Source organism: Pseudophryne corroboree, chromosome 6 (genome assembly GCF_028390025.1).
Source record: "Pseudophryne corroboree isolate aPseCor3 chromosome 6, aPseCor3.hap2, whole genome shotgun sequence".
NCBI lineage: Eukaryota > Metazoa > Chordata > Amphibia > Anura > Myobatrachidae > Pseudophryne > Pseudophryne corroboree.
Genome location: NC_086449.1, coordinates 405,506,791 through 405,524,594, shown reverse-complemented (window position 1 = coordinate 405,524,594; position 17,804 = coordinate 405,506,791). Strand labels below are relative to the sequence as shown.

The following is a 17,804-nucleotide window of genomic DNA, read 5'->3' as shown; positions in this document are numbered from 1 at the left end:
ACTGAAGCCAATTCTTTTTGAAAGAAAATCGACAGGGCCGAAATTTGAACCTTAATAGATCCCAATTTGAGACCCATAGACAATCCTGATTGCAGGAAATGTAGGAATCGACCCAGTTGAAATTCCTCCGTCGGAGCACTCCGATCTTCGCACCACGCAACATATTTTCGCCAAATTCGGTGATAATGTTGCACGGTTACTTCTTTCCTTGCTTTAATCAAAGTAGGAATGACTTCTTCCGGCATGCCTTTTTCCATTAGGATCCGGCGTTCAACCGCCATGCCGTCAAACGCAGCCGCGGTAAGTCTTGAAACAGACAGGGACCCTGCTGAAGCAAGTCCCTCCTTAGAGGTAGAGGCCACGGATCTTCCGTGATCATCTCTTGAAGTTCCGGGTACCAAGTCCTTCTTGGCCAATCCGGAACCACTAGTATCGTTCTTACGCCTCTTTGCCGTATAATTCTCAATACTTTTGGTATGAGAGGCAGAGGAGGAAACACATACACCGACTGGTACACCCAAGGCGTTACCAGCGCGTCCACAGCTATTGCCTGCGGATCTCTTGACCTGGCGCAATACCTGTCCAGTTTTTTGTTGAGGCGAGACGCCATCATGTCCACCATTGGTCTTTCCCAACGGGTTACCAGCATGTGGAAGACTTCTGCATGAAGTCCCCACTCTCCCGGGTGAAGATCGTGTCTGCTGAGGAAGTCTGCTTCCCAGTTGTCCACTCCCGGGATGAACACTGCTGATAGCGCTATCACATGATTCTCTGCCCAGCGAAGAATCCTTGCAGCTTCTGCCATTGCACTCCTGCTTCTTGTGCCGCCCTGTCTGTTCACATGGGCGACTGCCGTGATGTTGTCCGACTGGATCAACACCGGTTTTCCCTGAAGCAGAGGTTCTGCCTGGCTTAGAGCATTGTATATTGCTCTTAGTTCCAGAATGTTTATGTGAAGAGACGTTTCCAGGCTCGTCCATACTCCCTGGACGTTTCTTCCTTGTGTGACTGCTCCCCAGCCTCTCAGGCTGGCGTCCGTGGTCACCAGGATCCAATCCTGTATGCCGAATCTGCGGCCCTCCAATAGATGAGGACTCTGCAACCACCACAGAAGAGACACCCTTGTCCTTGGAGACAGGGTTATCCGTAGGTGCATCTGAAGATGCGACCCTGACCATTTGTCCAACAGATCCCTTTGGAAAATTCTTGCGTGGAATCTGCCGAATGGAATTGCTTCGTAAGAAGCCACCATTTTTCCCAGGACTCTTGTGCATTGATGTACAGACACCTTTCCTGGTTTTAGGAGGTTCCTGACAAGGTCGGATAACTCCTTGGCTTTTTCCTCCGGGAGAAAAACCTTTTTCTGAACCGTGTCCAGAATCATCCCTAGGAACAGCAGACGAGTTGTCGGCATTAACTGGGATTTTGGAATATTCAGAATCCACCCGTGCTGTTTTAGCACTTCTTGAGACAGTGCTAATCCCATCTCTAGCTGTTCTCTGGACCTCGCCCTTATTAGGAGATCGTCCAAGTATGGGATAATTAATACGCCTTTTCTTCGAAGAAGAATCATCATCTCGGCCATTACCTTTGTAAAGATCCGAGGTGCCGTGGACAATCCGAACGGCAGCGTCTGAAACTGATAGTGACAGTTTTGTACAACGAACCTGAGGTACCCCTGGTGTGAGGGGTAAATTGGAACGTGGAGATACGCATCCTTGATGTCCAAGGATACCATAAAGTCCCCCTCTTCCAGGTTCGCTATCACTGCTCTGAGTGACTCCATTTTGAACTTGAACTTCTTTATGTACAGGTTCAAGGACTTCAGATTTAGAATAGGCCTTACCGAGCCATCCGGCTTCGGTACCACAAAAAGAGTGGAATAATACCCCTTCCCTTGTTGTAGAAGAGGTACCTTGACTATCACCTGCTGAGAGTACAGCTTGTGAATGGCTTCCAAAACCGTCTCCCTTTCGGAGGGGGACGTTGGTAAAGCAGACTTCAGGAAACGGCGAGGTGGATCCGTCTCTAATTCCAACCTGTACCCTTGAGATATTATCTGCAGGATCCAGGGATCTACCTGCGAGTGAGCCCACTGCGCGCTGTAATTTTTGAGACGACCGCCCACCATCCCCGAGTCCGCTTGAGGAGCCCCAGCGTCATGCTGAGGCTTTTGTAGAAGCCGGGGAGGGCTTCTGTTCCTGGGAAGGAGCTGCGTGTTGCTGTCTCTTCCCTCGACCTTTGCCTCGTGGCAGATATGAATAGCCCTTTGCTCTCTTATTTTTAAAGGAACGAAAGGGCTGCGGTTGAAAAGTCGGTGCCTTTTTCTGTGGGGGAGTGACTTGAGGTAGAAAGGTGGATTTCCCGGCTGTAGCCGTGGCCACCAAATCTGATAGACCGACTCCAAATAACTCCTCCCCTTTATACGGCAAAACTTCCATATGCCGTTTTGAATCCGCATCGCCTGTCCACTGTCGCGTCCATAAAGCTCTTCTGGCCGAAATGGACATAGCACTTACCCGTGATGCCAGTGTGCAGATATCCCTCTGTGCATCACGCATATAAAGAAATGCATCCTTTATTTGTTCTAACGACAGTAAAATATTGTCCCTGTCCAGGGTATCAATATTTTCAATCAGGGACTCTGACCAAACTACCCCAGCACTGCCCATCCAGGCAGTCGCTACAGCTGGTCGTAGTATAACACCTGCATGTGTGTATATACTTTTTTGGATATTTTCCATCCTCCTATCTGATGGATCTTTAAGTGCGGCCGTCTCAGGAGAGGGTAACGCCACTTGTTTAGATAAGCGTGTTAGCGCCTTGTCCACCCTAGGAGGTGTTTCCCAGCGCTCCCTAACCTCTGGCGGGAAAGGGTATAATGCCAATAATTTCTTTGAAATTATCAGTTTTTTATCAGGGGCAACCCACGCTTCATTACACGCGTCATTTAATTCTTCTGATTCAGGAAAAACTATAGGTAGTTTTTTCATACCCCACATAATACCCTGTTTAGTGGTACCTGTAGTATCAGCTAAATGTAACGCCTCCTTCATTGCCAAAATCATATAACGTGTGGCCCTACTGGAAAATACGGTTGATTCGTCACCGTCACCACTGGAGTCATCGCCTGTGTCTGGGTCTGTGTCGACCGACTGAGGCAAAGGGCGTTTCACAGCCCCTGACGGTGTTTGAGTCGCCTGGACAGGCACTAATTGATTGTCCGGCCGCCTCATGTCGTCAAACGACTGCTTTAGCGTGTTGACACTATCCCGTAGTTCCATAAATAAAGGCATCCATTCCGGTGTCGACTCCCTAGGGGGTGACATCCTCATATTTGGCAATTGCTCCGCCTCCACACCAATATCGTCCTCATACATGTCGACACACACGTACCGACACACAGCAGACACACAGGGAATGCTCCTAACGAAGACAGGACCCACTAGCCCTTTGGGGAGACAGAGGGAGAGTTTGCCAGCACACACCAAAAGCGCTATATATATATCAGGGATAGCCTTATAGTAAGTGCTCCCTTATAGCTGCTTTGTTATATCAAATTATCGCCATAAATGTGCCCCCCCCCTCTCTGTTTTACCCTGTTTCTGTAGTGCAGTGCAGGGGAGAGACTTGGGAGCCGTCCTGACCAGCGGAGCTGTGAGAGGAAATGGCGCCGTGTGCTGAGGAGATAGGCCCCGCCCCTTTTCTGGCGGGCTCGTCTCCCGCTATTTAGAGAAATCAGGCAGGGGTTAAATATCTCCATATAGCCTCTAGGGCTATATGTGAGGTATTTTTAGCCTTTATAGGTAATCATTTTGCCTCCCAGGGCGCCCCCCTCCCAGCGCCCTGCACCCTCAGTGACTGCCGTGTGAAGTGTGCTGAGAGGAAAATGGCGCACAGCTGCAGTGCTGTGCGCTACCTTTTGAAGACTGCAGGAGTCTTCAGCCGCCGATTCTGGACCTCTTCTGTCTTCAGCATCTGCAAGGGGGCCGGCGGCGTGGCTCCGGTGACCATCCAGGCTGTACCCGTGATCGTCCCTCTGGAGCTTGATGTCCAGTAGCCAAGAAGCCAATCCATCCTGCACGCAGGTGAGTTGACTCCTTCTCCCCTCAGTCCCTCGCTGCAGTGATCCTGTTGCCAGCAGGAATCACTGTAAAATAAAAAACCTAGCTAAACTTTTTCTAAGCAGCTCTTTAGGAGAACTGGAGTCTGGAGGAGGGTCATAGGGGGAGGAGCCAGTGCACACCACCTGATCGGAAAAAGCTTTACTTTTTGTGCCCTGTCTCCTGCGGAGCCGCTATTCCCCATGGTCCTTTCAGGAACCCCAGCATCCACTAGGACGATAGAGAAATGGACATTGCATTTATTCGAGAGCCCAGCAGGCAAATGTCCCTCTGGGCATCCCGCATATATAAGACGACGTCTTTAATATGGCTAAGTGTTAGCAATACGGTATCCCTGTCCAGGGTATCCAACCCCTCTGACAGAGTATCTGTCCATGCTGCAACAGCACTGCACATCCAAGCTGAAGCAATAGCCGGTCTCAGTAGAGTACCAGAGTGTGTATACACAGACTGCAAGATACCTTCCTGCTTCCTATCCGCAGGTTCCTTTAGGGCGGCCGTATCCTGAGACGGCAGGGCCACTCTTTTAGATAAGCGCGTCAGGGCCTTGTCAACCCTAGGGGAGGATTCCCAGCGTAACCTATCCGTTGGCGAGAAAGGGTACGCCATTAGTATTCTCTTGGGAATCACCACTTTCTTATCAGGGAAAGACCACGCTTCTTCACATAACTCATTTAATTAATGTGACGGGGGAAAAGTCACTGGCTGCTTTTTCTCCCCAAACATATTTACCCTCTTGTCAGGGACAGGGTCAGCCTCTGAAATGTGTAATACATTTTTCATTGCAATAATCATGTATCGGGTGGCCTTAGTCATTTTGGGCTGTAATAGTGCCTCATCCTCGTCGACGCTGGAGTCGGACTCCGTGTCGACATCTGTGTCAACCAACTGAGATAGTGGGCGTTTTTGAGACGCTGACGGCCTCTGAGGCGCCTGGGCAGGCCCAGGTTGAGAGCCCGGCTGTCCCCCGGCAGCAACATAATCAAATCTCTTATGTAATGAGTTCACATTGTCATTTAAGACCTTCCACATATCCATCCAATCAGGTGTCGGCACCGACGGGGGCGACACCACATTTATCTGCACTTGCTCCGCCTCCACGTAACCCTCCTCATCAAACATGTCGACACAACCGTACCGACACACAGCACACACACAGGGAATGCTCTGACTGAGGACAGGACCCCACAAGGTCTATGGGGAGACAGAGAAAGAGTATGCCAGCACACACCACAGCGCTATATACACAGGTATACACACTACCAGAAGTGAATTTTTCCCAATAGCTGCTGTATCAATACACCTTTTGCCTAAATTTATGTGCCCCCCCTCTCTTTTTACCCTCTTAGTGCCAGGAGAGCGTCCTTCCAGCGGAGCTGTGAAGAGAAATGGCACTGGTGTGCTGAGGAAGAAGGCCCCGCCCCCTCAGCGGCGGGATTCTGTCCCGCTGTTTCTGACTAAAAAATGGCGGGGGTTTTACACATATACAGTCACAGACTGTATTATGTGTCTTTTTTATGCCAAAGGTATTCTTATTGCTGCCCAGGGCGCCCCCCCCCCAGCGCCCTGCACCCTACAGTGACCGGAGTGTGTGGTGTGCAGTGGGAGCAATGGCGCACAGCTGCGGTGCTGTGCGCTACCTTAATGAAGACAGGAGTCTTCAGCCGCCGATTTCATCACCAACTTCTGATCTTCTGGCTCTGCGAGGGGGACGGCGGCGCGGCTCCGGGAACGGACGACCGAGGACCTTTGCCTGTGTTCGAACCCTCTGGAGCTAATGGTGTCCAGTAGCCTAAGAAGCGCAACCTAGCTGTGAACAGGTACGTTTGCTTCTCTCCCCTCGGTCCCACGTAGCAGTGAGTCTGTTGCCAGCAGATCTCACTGAAAATAAAAAACCTAACATTACTTTCTTTACTAGCAGGCTCAGGAGAGCCCACTAGGTGCATCCAGCTCTGGCCGGGCACAGATTCTAACTGAGGTCTGGAGGAGGGGCATAGAGGGAGGAGCCAGTGCACACCAGATAGTACCTAATCTTTCTTTTAGAGTGCCCAGTCTCCTGCGGAGCCCGTCTATTCCCCATGGTCCTTACGGAGTCCCCAGCATCCACTAGGACGTCAGAGAAAAGGAGCACTTATGTTGGCAGCTCCAGGGTGTGCGACACATGTTTGGGAATGGACGCTCAACATGGGAGCAGTGGTCCCTCCGGGACATGGGAACATGCCCTGGCTGATATTTCTAAGGAAATGGCAGAATCCCGCAAGCAACATTTAGAATGGGCTGCGGATTTTTCCAAGACTATGGAGGAATTACTAATTAGAATAACTCCGCCCGCACAGGTAGAAAAGAATGTGCATAAAGCAGTAAAGAGACCCCTCCCTATCCTGCAAGAAGAGTCAGAAGAGGAGGAGGGAGAGTCAGTAGAGGTGATAGATAACTGATGTCAGTCCTCAGGAGGATGATGCTGAGGTCAAGGGGTAAGAATCTCTTATTGAAGCTGTAAAACAGGTCCTTAACTTCAAAGAAGAAGAGGTTAAAGGAACCTGAGGTCTTTGATCTATTTGAGTCTCAGAAACAGCAAACAGTAGTTTTTCCGATTCCTCAGACTATCCAGGATCAAATGGGAGAAGCATGGAAGCAGCAAGATAGCCTCTTCCATATTCCCAAAAAGTTTACCGCTAATTACACACTGCCTAAGGGTGTCATGTCTAAGTGGGAGGTCCCGTCGATTGTGGACACCTCCCTGGCTAGATTGTCTAATAAGACAATTTTACCTATACCAAACGTGACTAGACTAAAGGATGTGTCAGAACGAAAGTTGGATACGGCACTAAAATCTATCTTTTTGGCTGCAGGAGCATCACAAAGACCTACAATTTTCAGTGCTTGCGTTAATAAGCCTATTGTAGCATGGGCTGGTCAAATTGTTCAGGCAGTGGCGGAAGATAATCAGGAAGAAATAGTTCTACTAGCGGAGCATATCCGTGAGTTGGCTACATACATTTGCCAAGCTACAAAGGACGCTAGCAGGATAGCATCACGCATCTCGGCTTCGGCTATATCGGCCAGATGGATTCTGTGGATCAGAGAACGGCAAGTGGATTCTGTTTCCAAGAAAGCAGTGGAGGCTACAAAGGGGTAGAGGAAGCTTTATTTGGGCCAGGCAACAGCGGGAAAATTTACTTTTCTGCCCACCACGTATCCTACAACTACGCCACCGGTCAGAAAAAATTACTCTAGTCCGGTGTTCAATTAATTTAGGTCTCAATCCTTTCGAGCTAGAGGAAGTGGTTTTGGCGCTCAAACTCTTGGGAACAGAGGCAGAGGCCATTCTCAGTCCACAGCCCGAAAAACAGGACCCTAAACCCGCTGACAAGACCGTGGCATGACGGTCTCCCAGCTCACCTTGGGTCTCCTATGGTGGGCGCACGGTTGGAAAGGTTTCAGTACACCTGGGTCGAAACCTCACATTAAGTCTGGACCAAAATTATTATTTCCCTGGGTTACAAAATAGAATTTCTGAACCAACCTCAGTCAGTTCTTCCCGACAGGCTTTCCTCGGTGCCCTCAGAAAGCAAAGGCATTAAACACAGCAATTCGAAAATTACTTCAGACGGAAGTAATTTTGCCTGTTCCGAATCCTCAAAGAGGAACGGTATTTTATAAAAAAAAATTTGTGCCAAAACCAGATGGGTCTGTCAGACCAACTCTCAATTTAAAGGTGTTAAACCAATTCCTGACAACTTACAGATTCAAGATGGACTTAATCATTGCGGGACTGAAGCAAAAGGAGTTCACGGTGTCAATGGACATAAAGTATGTGTACTTACATGACCCAATTTGGACCCCGCACCAAGCCTATTTACGGTTTGCAGTGGACATGTCTCATTACAAGTTCAGAGCTCTACTGTTCGGCCTATCAGCCCCGAGAGTCTTCACAAAGATCATGGCAGTCAGCGAAATTGAGATCGTTCGGCATAACGATAATACCGTATTTGGATGACCTACTTATCAAGGCTCCCTCTCAGGACTGGTTGATCCGGGATGCTCAGATCACTCACCAGTTTCTGATTAGACACAGCTGGATCATAAATTTCAAGAAATCCAATCCGCAACCAACACAGAGGATTCAATTCCTGGGCATCATTTTAGATACGATTCAAATGAAGGTGTTTCTCCCAGAAGACAAGATTCGAGACATCAAGGAAATGGTACGTCAGGTTCTACAAAACCCAGATGGTCTCTCTACATCTTTGTGTACGCCTTCTAGGGAAGATGGTAGCCGAAGCGATCCAATACGGCAGACTACACTCCAGACAGTTTAGGCTGAGCCCGATTTCTCAGGAGGCAGGCATGCATTTACAACTTCACAGAAGGATTCGCTTGTAGCCCCAGGCCAGGACCTCGTTAATTTGGTGGTCGGTCCACAGGAACCTAGCGGAGGTTTGGAATCTGGGTTTGGAAAATCTTGACAACAGATGCCAGTCTCAGAGGTTGGGGAGCAGTATTGGACAGCCATCAGTTTCAGGGAAGATTGTCACCGCAGGAGACCAGTCTCCCAATAAATGTATTGGAGCTAAGAGCCATTTACAATGCACTTCTGATGGCGGAAGACCTAGTATGGGCTCAACTCGTGAGAGTACAGTCAGACAATGTGACGGCGGCAGCATACATAAACAGTCAGGGAGGAACAAGAAGCCACATGGCTTTAAAAGAGGCCACTAAGATTCTGTCTTGAAGGCAGATCTGAAATACATGACCTGGAAAGTAGCCCTGCTCCTAGCTTTGGTATCGGCGAGGAGGGTCTCTGAGTTAGGGGCTCGGTCGTGTAAAAATTCTTTCCTAGTTTTTCATGTGGACAGAAAGGAGCTCCGCACAAAAGCAGAATTTTTACCCAAGGTGGTGTCGGGTTTCCACATTAACCAACCCATTGTGGTCCCCTCCTTCCAAGGATTGGCAGAGGGGGACTTGTCTTTGGATGTGGTCAGAGCCTTAAGGGTTTACGTACAGGCTACGGCTTCTATTAGGAAATCTGACGCTTTTGTTTGTTCTGTATGATGGGCCCAGGAGGGGTTGGCCGGCATCAAAACAAACCTTGGACAGATGGATACGTCTTAACCATCAAACAGGCATATATCTCTAGTGGTAAGAGGGTTCCATTGCGGGTAGGTGCACATACCACCAGATCAGTGGGTGCTTCATGGGCTGCAGCTAGAGGTGCCTCCACTACCCAACTCTGCAGAGCTGGACACACGTCCACTCGATTTTACAAGTTTCATACGTTTGCATCTAGAGATACAATATTTGGACGTTTGGTTCTTCAGGCTACAAACAGCACTCCCGCCCATGGGAGTATCTTTGGGGCGTCCCCAGCCGTCTGCGATCTCCAGTGTCCCCTAGTGGATGAAAGAGAAGAGGATTTTGGTACTTACCGATAAATCCATTTCTCTGAATCCACTCAGTGACACTGGACGCCTGCCTCGGCGTTAACGGCTTGCGTGTTCTTGTTAAATTTAGTTCATACAGTTTGATTATTATGTTCATAGTTCTTGGTTGCTGTTTGACTTGTTGGTTCCATCCCGTATGGCTTTGAGTTTATGTTCCCTCTTCTCTCCATCAATTTTTCAAACTGGAGAGATTAGGGAGCGTAAAGGGGTAGAAGCCATCTGTGCATAATTTCTTTTTATATTGTGCTACCTCCGGTCTGCATCCTTCACACCACAAGCCAATGGTGTTTTCAGTGTCCCCCAAAGGATGCTCAGAGAAATAGAATGTAGCATCCTATCAATGACCTCCTCTTTTCAACTGGGAAATGCGGAATCCCATTGCAGATCTCAGATTTCAAAAGACTATCCCATCATATGGATTTGGAGGATGTGCTATGTGGGACACACAACCTGTAATAGCACATCACATGTAGTTCCAAAATGAGCACAATTCCCAGTAATGATCATATCAAAATGGTTATCTTCCAATTGCACTTACAGGTCCCAGTTTAAGTTAGACGTTATTGGGCAAGTTGCATATATAAATCTAATTAAATACATATAATTAAATGTGCTTCAGACAGTGACAGGAGTTGCACACAACTATTCTTAGATGGGTGGGATAGGTAAGCATGCAGCCAAACGTTAAACATGCCTACACATGGACACACAAAACATTGGAATGTTAACAGCTGCAGAACTCCTGTATGCCTAAAGATTTTATTCTACCATCATCGTGTACACTTACCTTAAGCATTACATCTCGTTCCCATTTGAACAGCCCACATGTGCTACAAAAAAAGTAGGGGGAAAATGGCTTAAAAATACATTTTTATTTGTGGTCAACAAAAAATGTATTCACTATGAAAAACAAGAAATAATGTAAAGCTATATGTAAATATTTTAAAGATAAACTATATTACTTCAACATGAGTGACCAGACGCAATGAAACAAGCAAAACTAAAACAAATGCATGTAGCTATAGTCGCAAAATGTTAATGTAAAAATGTGTACCAGGAACCAATGAAAGTTTATTATGAAGTACTAGTGTTGGAAACAGTAGTGAAAACAAAGCATTCTACATGATGACATGGAAACACAATGCATAATAGGAGTGATGTATACCTGCAGTGCTTCTTGGGGAGTCTGTCTAATGAGACTGTTCTGCTACCACATGGACATTTGAAGAAACGTTTCATAGCATCGTGCCAGTGGAAGTCATGGTTTCCACTAACACAGCTGTCCAGGAGCTTATAGTGAGTGTATTTACACTATGGAAGACATGGAGAAGAATTAAATAATTAGGGTCATTGTTTTTTAAACTATATTGTAAAACAAATACACTGAACTGTGAATTTGGATTAAGACTACACAGAATATGCCATTATCTTGTTCACCACTCACCGTCCTACAGGTCACTGCACGGCATTTTTGTTCCTTTATACTCCTCATTTTCTCTTCTAGTTGTTCTTTCTTCACCAGTGGCTCAAAATATTGTTCTTGAATCTCTGCCTCGGCCTAGGAGAACATCACATGAACCAATTTGTTACACATAGGACACTTTACAACAGTACAGTCAAATTGTTGTTCAGGATGAAAACTTCCTTCAGTACATCATTAGAATGCTTCTGTACAACAGTAAATAAAAAAGTAAATACAAGAAATAGAATATCATCTCAGTAGTGGAATGAGAGGTTGTCACATATAACGCAGGTGGATAAATGAAATGGTTACAGCAAGTGTTCTGCATCCAAGTAATAAAGCACATGATGCAAGGGGAAAAAAACCTAACAAAAAACAGGAATATACTGAAAATTAGGCTAAGAAAGAAATAAACACCCCAATATGGTTGGAATGTATGCAACACCACAGACCAAGCCCTGTAAAATCCTTTAAACTCAACGTAGACAGAGGACCGGACCAAAATGTACACTCCTTGAATGGCAGGATGACGAATCTTGGTGTAGTTTTTATAGAAGTGAACCAAGCACCCATGCTCCACCAGAGCAACAATGTATAATTGTCATAAAGCAGTCACTTTTCATACATCTCAGCTCGCCAGCAGCTGATCACGTCTAAATGGAGAAACAATTGAATAGCTCCGTTGGGTGCGATCTACTGGCTGCACAAAAACAACTGAATTCCGTCCAAAAAGTTCTAAGGGAGCATCTCGCATTTAGCCTTGACATTGCACAATATTAACCTCAACACTAGCACCATAACGGCTAGTGCACTAGTACAAGAAAGCAGACATCCTAAATCTAAAAAGATTAAAAGGTCAGATCGATCCCTTGAATGTAGTATTCAGAGTGTGAAGCAAATCTCCATTATATTATAGTGCAACACTGTATTGCTTCAGACTTTTACAGGACCACCACCAGTCTAGTTTTTGTACTCCAAATGCAAGTACGTTTCATTAGCAAGAGGAACGATAAAAAGCAATACCTCTTTGAGGACCCCAGTATGCTTAGATTTGGCTTTTAGAATCTTTTGGAACTCTTCAGACTGCAGGTAGGCAAGTTGTTCCCTGTGTCTTTTCATGGCTGGTTCACTGTCATCTGCAGCTGTAGAAATCAATTGCATGTAAAATTAGAATCAATTTTTATTTTCCAAGTATACCTCCTTATACCCAGAATTCATCTCCGATTTACTGCATGCCAGAAAAACTCACAAATAAACACCTTACATTCCAATCACAATACATAAAACAGCACATAGGTAATAATCAATAGACAATAAAATTGCCTATTATATAAAAAAAAATGTCCTATTTATAAAAAGAATACAAAACGAAGCAGACCCTTCCATCAATTGTTCGTTGTAAAAATGATAGAGAAAAATTATTGCTTTATAATACACAAGATGTATGAATACTTGCATAAAACAAACGTAAATCATCATTTTCCTTTACAATCTGACATCACTAGTAATCAAAGATAATCTCACTACAATGGCAATATTAGAATATACCTCAAAGTGCCTATCGTATGTAGATTTCATATTTATCAGCACCTACTGATGCTTCGTTTCATTCCTCACACGTTATACTGTTCAAAACAGACCGCATTATTTAAATAAAATCAGGATTTTGGTACTTACCGATAAATCCCTTTCTCCGATTCCACAGGGGCCACTGGAGTGCAGACACAATGGGGAAATAGTAGGCAGTAACTGGGAGCTGGCACTTTAAAATTTATAACCATGTGACTAGCTCCTACCCTACTATGTCCCCCCTCCAAGCCAGTCTAGTTAAAACTGTGCCAGAGGAGAGCTGGAAAAGACCAACGATAAAGTAGAGGAGGTTCGCTAAGCCAACTAAACAGGATAACACCAAGGAAAAAAAGATTTTACTCACCGGTAAATCTATTTCTCGTAGTCCGTAGTGGATGCTGGGACTCCGTAAGGACCATGGGAATAGTGGCTCCGCAGGAGACTGGGCACAACTAAAGAAAGCTTTAGGACTACCTGGTGTGCACTGGCTCCTCCCACTATGACCCTCCTCCAGACCTCAGTTAGGATACTGTGCCCGGAAGAGCTGATACAATAAGGAAGGATTTTGAATCCCGGGTAAGACTCATACCAGCCACACCAATCACACCGTATAACTCGTGATACTATACCCAGTTAACAGTATGAAATATAACTGAGCCTCTCAACAGATGGCTCAACAATAACCCTTTAGTTAGGCAATAACTATAAACAAGTATTGCAGACAATCCGCACTTGGGATGGGCGCCCAGCATCCACTACGGACTACGATAAATAGATTTACCGGTGAGTAAAATCTTATTTTCTCTGACGTCCTAAGTGGATGCTGGGACTCCGTAAGGACCATGGGGATTATACCAAAGCTCCCAAACGGGCGGGAGAGTGCGGATGACTCTGCAGCACCGAATGAGCAAACTCTAGGTCCTCCTCAGCCAGGGTATCAAACTTGTAGACTCTTGCAAAAATGTTTGAACCCGACCAAGTAACAGCTCGGCAAATTTGTAAAGCCGAGACCCCTCGGGCAGCCGCCCAAGAAGAGCCCACTTTCCTCGTGGAATGGGCTTTTACAGATTTAGGGTGCGGCAGTCCAGCCGCAGAATGTGCAAGTTGAATCGTGCTACAGATCCAGCGAGCAATAGTCTGCTTAGAAGCAGGAGCACCCAGCTTGTTGGGTGCATACAGGATAAATAGCGAGTCAGTTTTCCTGACTCCAGCCGTCCTGGAAACATATACTTTTCAGGGCCCTGACTACGTCCAGTAACTAGGAATCCTCCAAGTCCCAAGTAGCCGCAGGCACCACAATAGGTTGGTTCACATGAAAAACTGATACCACCTTAGGAAGGAATTGGGAACGAGTCCTCAATTCCGCCTTATCCATATAAAATACAGATAAGGGCTTTTGCATGACAAAGCCGCCAATACTGATACACGCCTGGCCGACGCCAAAGCCCACAGCATGACCACTTTCCACGTGAGGTATTGTAGCTCCACGGATTTAAGTGGCTCAACCCAATGCGACTTCAGGAAATCCAACACCACGTTGAGATCCCACGGTGCCACTGGAGGCACAAACGGGGGCTGACTATGCAGCACTCCCTTAACAAAAGTCTGAACTTCAGGCAGTGAAGCCAGTTCTATTTTGGAAGAAAATCGATAGAGCCGAAATCTGGACCTTAATGGAACCCAATTTTAGGCCCATAGTCACCTCTGACTGTAGGAAGTGCAGAAATCGACCTAGCTGAAATTCCTCCTTTGGGGCCTTCCTGGCCTCACAGCACGCAACATATTTCCGCCATATGCGGTGATAATGGTTTGCGTTCACTTCTTTTCTAGCTTTAATTAGCGTAGGGATAACTTCCTCCGGAATGCCCTTTTCCTTCAGGATCCGGCGTTCAACCGCCATGCCGTCAAACGCAGCAGCGGTACGTCTTGGAACAGACAGGCCCCCTGCTGCAGCAGGTCCTGTCTGAGCGGCAGAGGCCATGGGTCCTCTGAGATCATTTCTTGGAGTTCTGGGTACCAAGCTCTTCTTGGCCAATCCGGAACAATGAGTATAGTTCTTACTCCTCTCCTTCTTATTATTCTCATTACCCTGGGTAAGAGAGGCAGAGAAGGGAACACATACACCGACTGGTACACCCACGGTGTTACCAGAGCGTCCACAGCTATCGCCTTAGGGTCCCTTGACCTGGCGCAATATCTTTGTAGCTTTTTGTTGAGGCGGGACGCCATCATGTCCACCTGTGGCCTTTCCCAACGGTGTACAATCATTTGGAAGACTTCTGGATGAAGTCCCCACTCTCCCGGGTGGAGGTCGTGTCTGCTTCTCAGTTGTCCACTCCGGGAATGAACACTGCTGACAGTGCTAACACATGATTTTCCGCCCATCGGAGAATCCTTGTGGCTTCTGCCATCGCCATCCTGCTTCTTGTGCCGCCCTGTCGGTTTACATGAGCGACCGCCGTGATGTTGTCTGACTGGATCAGCACCGGCCGGTGTTGAAGCAGGGGTCTAGCCTGACTTAGGGCATTGTAAATGGCCCTTAGTTCCAGAACATTTATGTGTAGGGAAGTCTCCTGACTTTTCCATAGGCCTTGGAAGTTTCTTCCCTGTGTGACTGCCCCCCAGCCTCGAAGGCTTGTATCCGTGGTCACCAGGACCCAGTCCTGTATGCCGAATCTGCGGCCCCCTAGAAGATGAGCACTCTGCAGCCACCACAACAGCGACACCCTGGCCCTTGGAGACAGGGTTATCCGCCGATGCATCTGAAGATGCGACCCGGACCACTTGTCCAACAGATCCCACTGGAAGATCCTTGCATGGGACCTGGCGAATGGAATTTCTTCGTAAGAAGCTACCATCTTTCCCAGGGCTCGCGTGCATTGATGCACCGACACCTGTATTTGTATTAGGAGGTCTCTGTCTAGAGACGACAACTCCTTGGACTTCTCCTCCGGGAGAAACCCTTTTTATCCTGTTCTGTGTCCAGAACCATACCCAGGAACAGTAGACGCGTTGTAGGAACCAGCTGCGACTTTGGAATATTCAGAATCCAGCCGTGCTGTTGTAGCACTTCCCGAGATAGTGCTACTCCGACGAACAACTGCTCCCTGGACCTCGCCTTTATAAGGAGATCGTCCAAGTACGGGATAATTATTTCGGCCATTACCTTGGTAAATACCCTCGGTGCCGGGGACAGACCAACGGCAACGTCTGGAATTGGTAATGACAATCCTGTACCACAATTTTGAGGTACTCCTGGTGAAGAGGGTAAATAGGGACATGCAGGTAAGCATCCTTGATGTCCAGTGATACCATGAAATTCTCCAGGCTTGCAATAATCGCCCTGAGCGATTCCATTTTGAACTTGAACCTTCGTATATAAGTGTTCAAGGAATTCAATTTTAGAATGGGTATCACCGAACCGTCTGGTTTCGGTACCACAACATTTTGGAATAGTAACCCCGGCCTTGTTGAAGGAGGGGTACCTTGATTTCACCTGCTGGAAGTACAGCTTGTGAATTGCCGCCAGTACTACCTTTCTCCGAGGGCAGCCGGCAAGGCTGATGTGAGGTAACGGCGAGGGGGAGTCGCCTCGAACTCCAGCCTGTATCCCTGTGATACTACTTGCAAAACCTAGGGATCCACCTGTGGGCAAGCCCACTGGTCCCTGAAGTTCCCGAGACGCGCCCCCACCGCACCCGTCTCCACCTGTGGAGCCCCAGCGTCATGCGGTGGACTCAGAGGAAGCGGGGGAAGATTTTTGATCCTGGGAACTGGCTGTCTGGTGCAGCTTTTTCCTTCTTCCCTTGTCTCTGTGCAGAAAGGAAGCGCCTTTGACCCGCTTGCTTTTCTGAAGCCGAAAGGACTGTACCTGAAAATACGGTGCGTTCTTAGGCTGTGAGGAAACCTGAGGTAAAAAATTTTCTTCCCAGCTGTTGCTGTGGATACGAGGTCCCAGAGACCATCCCCAAACAATTCCTCACCCTTATAAGGCAGAATCTCCATGTGCCTTTTAAAGGCAGCATCACCTGTCCACTGCCGGGTCTCTAATACCCTCCTGGCAGAATGGACATTGCATTAATTCTGGATGCCAGCCGGCAAATATCCCTCTGTGCATCCTTCATCTATAAGACGACGTCTTTAATATGCTCTATGTTAGCAAAATATTATCCCTGTCTAGGGTATTAATATTATCTGACAGGGTATCAGACCACGCTGCAGCAGCACTATGTATGCTGAGGCAAATGCAGGTCTCAGTATAGAACCTGAGTGTGTATATACAGACTTCAGGATAGCCTCCTGCTTTTTATCAGCAGGCTCCTTCAAGGTGGCCGTATCCTAAGACGGCAGTGCCACCTTTTTTGACAAACGTGTGAGCGCCTTATCCACCCTAGGGGATATCTCCCAACGTGACCTATCCTCTGGCGGGAAAGGGTACGCCATCAGTAACTTTTTAGAAATTACCAGTTTTTTATCGGGGGAACCCACGCTTCTTTACACACTTCATTCACTCATCTGATGGGGGAACAAAACACTGGCTGCTTTTTCTCCCCAAAAATAAAACCCCTTTTATGTGGTACTTGAGTTCATGTCAGAAATGTGTAACACATTTATCATTGCCGAGATCATGTAACGGATGTTCCTAGTGGATTGTGTATATATCTCAACCTTGTCGACACTGGAGTCAGACTCCGTGTCGACATCTGTGTCTGCCATCTGAGGTAACGGGCATTTTTTGAGCCCCTGATGGCCTTTGAGACGCCTGGGCAGGCGCGGGCTGAGAAGCCGGCTGTCCCACAGCTGTTACGTCATCCAGCCTTTTATGTAAGGAGTTGACATTGTCGGTTAATACCTTCAATCTATCCATCCACTCTGGTGTCGGCCCCACAGTGGGCGACATCCCATTTATCGGCCTCTGCTCCGCCTCCACGTAACCTTCCTCATCCAACATGTCGACACAGCCGTACCGACACACCGCACACACACAGGGAATGCTCTGACTGAGGACAGGACCCCACAAAGTCCTTTGGGGAGACAGAGAGAGAGTATGCCAGCACACACCAGAGTGCTATATAATGCAGGGATTAACACTATAACTGAGTGATTTTTCCCCCAATAGCTGCTTGTATACATATATTGCGCCTAAATTTAATGCCCCCCCTCTCTTTTTAACCCTTTGAGCCTGAAAACTACAGGGGAGAGCCT

General features: G+C 47.3%; 1 protein-coding gene across 1 annotated transcript in view; it reads right to left on the bottom strand.

Moving 5' to 3' along the window:
• The window catches only part of MCM10 (minichromosome maintenance 10 replication initiation factor), a 206,705-nt gene that overhangs the window by 19,686 nt on the left and 169,215 nt on the right, over positions 1-17,804 (bottom strand). Inside the window, exons 16-19 of the mRNA XM_063926891.1 lie at positions 12,054-12,172; positions 11,013-11,126; positions 10,734-10,879; positions 10,356-10,398 (exon numbers count right to left, since the gene is read on the bottom strand). Coding sequence (XP_063782961.1) covers positions 10,356-10,398; positions 10,734-10,879; positions 11,013-11,126; positions 12,054-12,172 — 422 coding nt within the window. The remainder of the gene's footprint in view (positions 1-10,355; positions 10,399-10,733; positions 10,880-11,012; positions 11,127-12,053; positions 12,173-17,804) is intronic.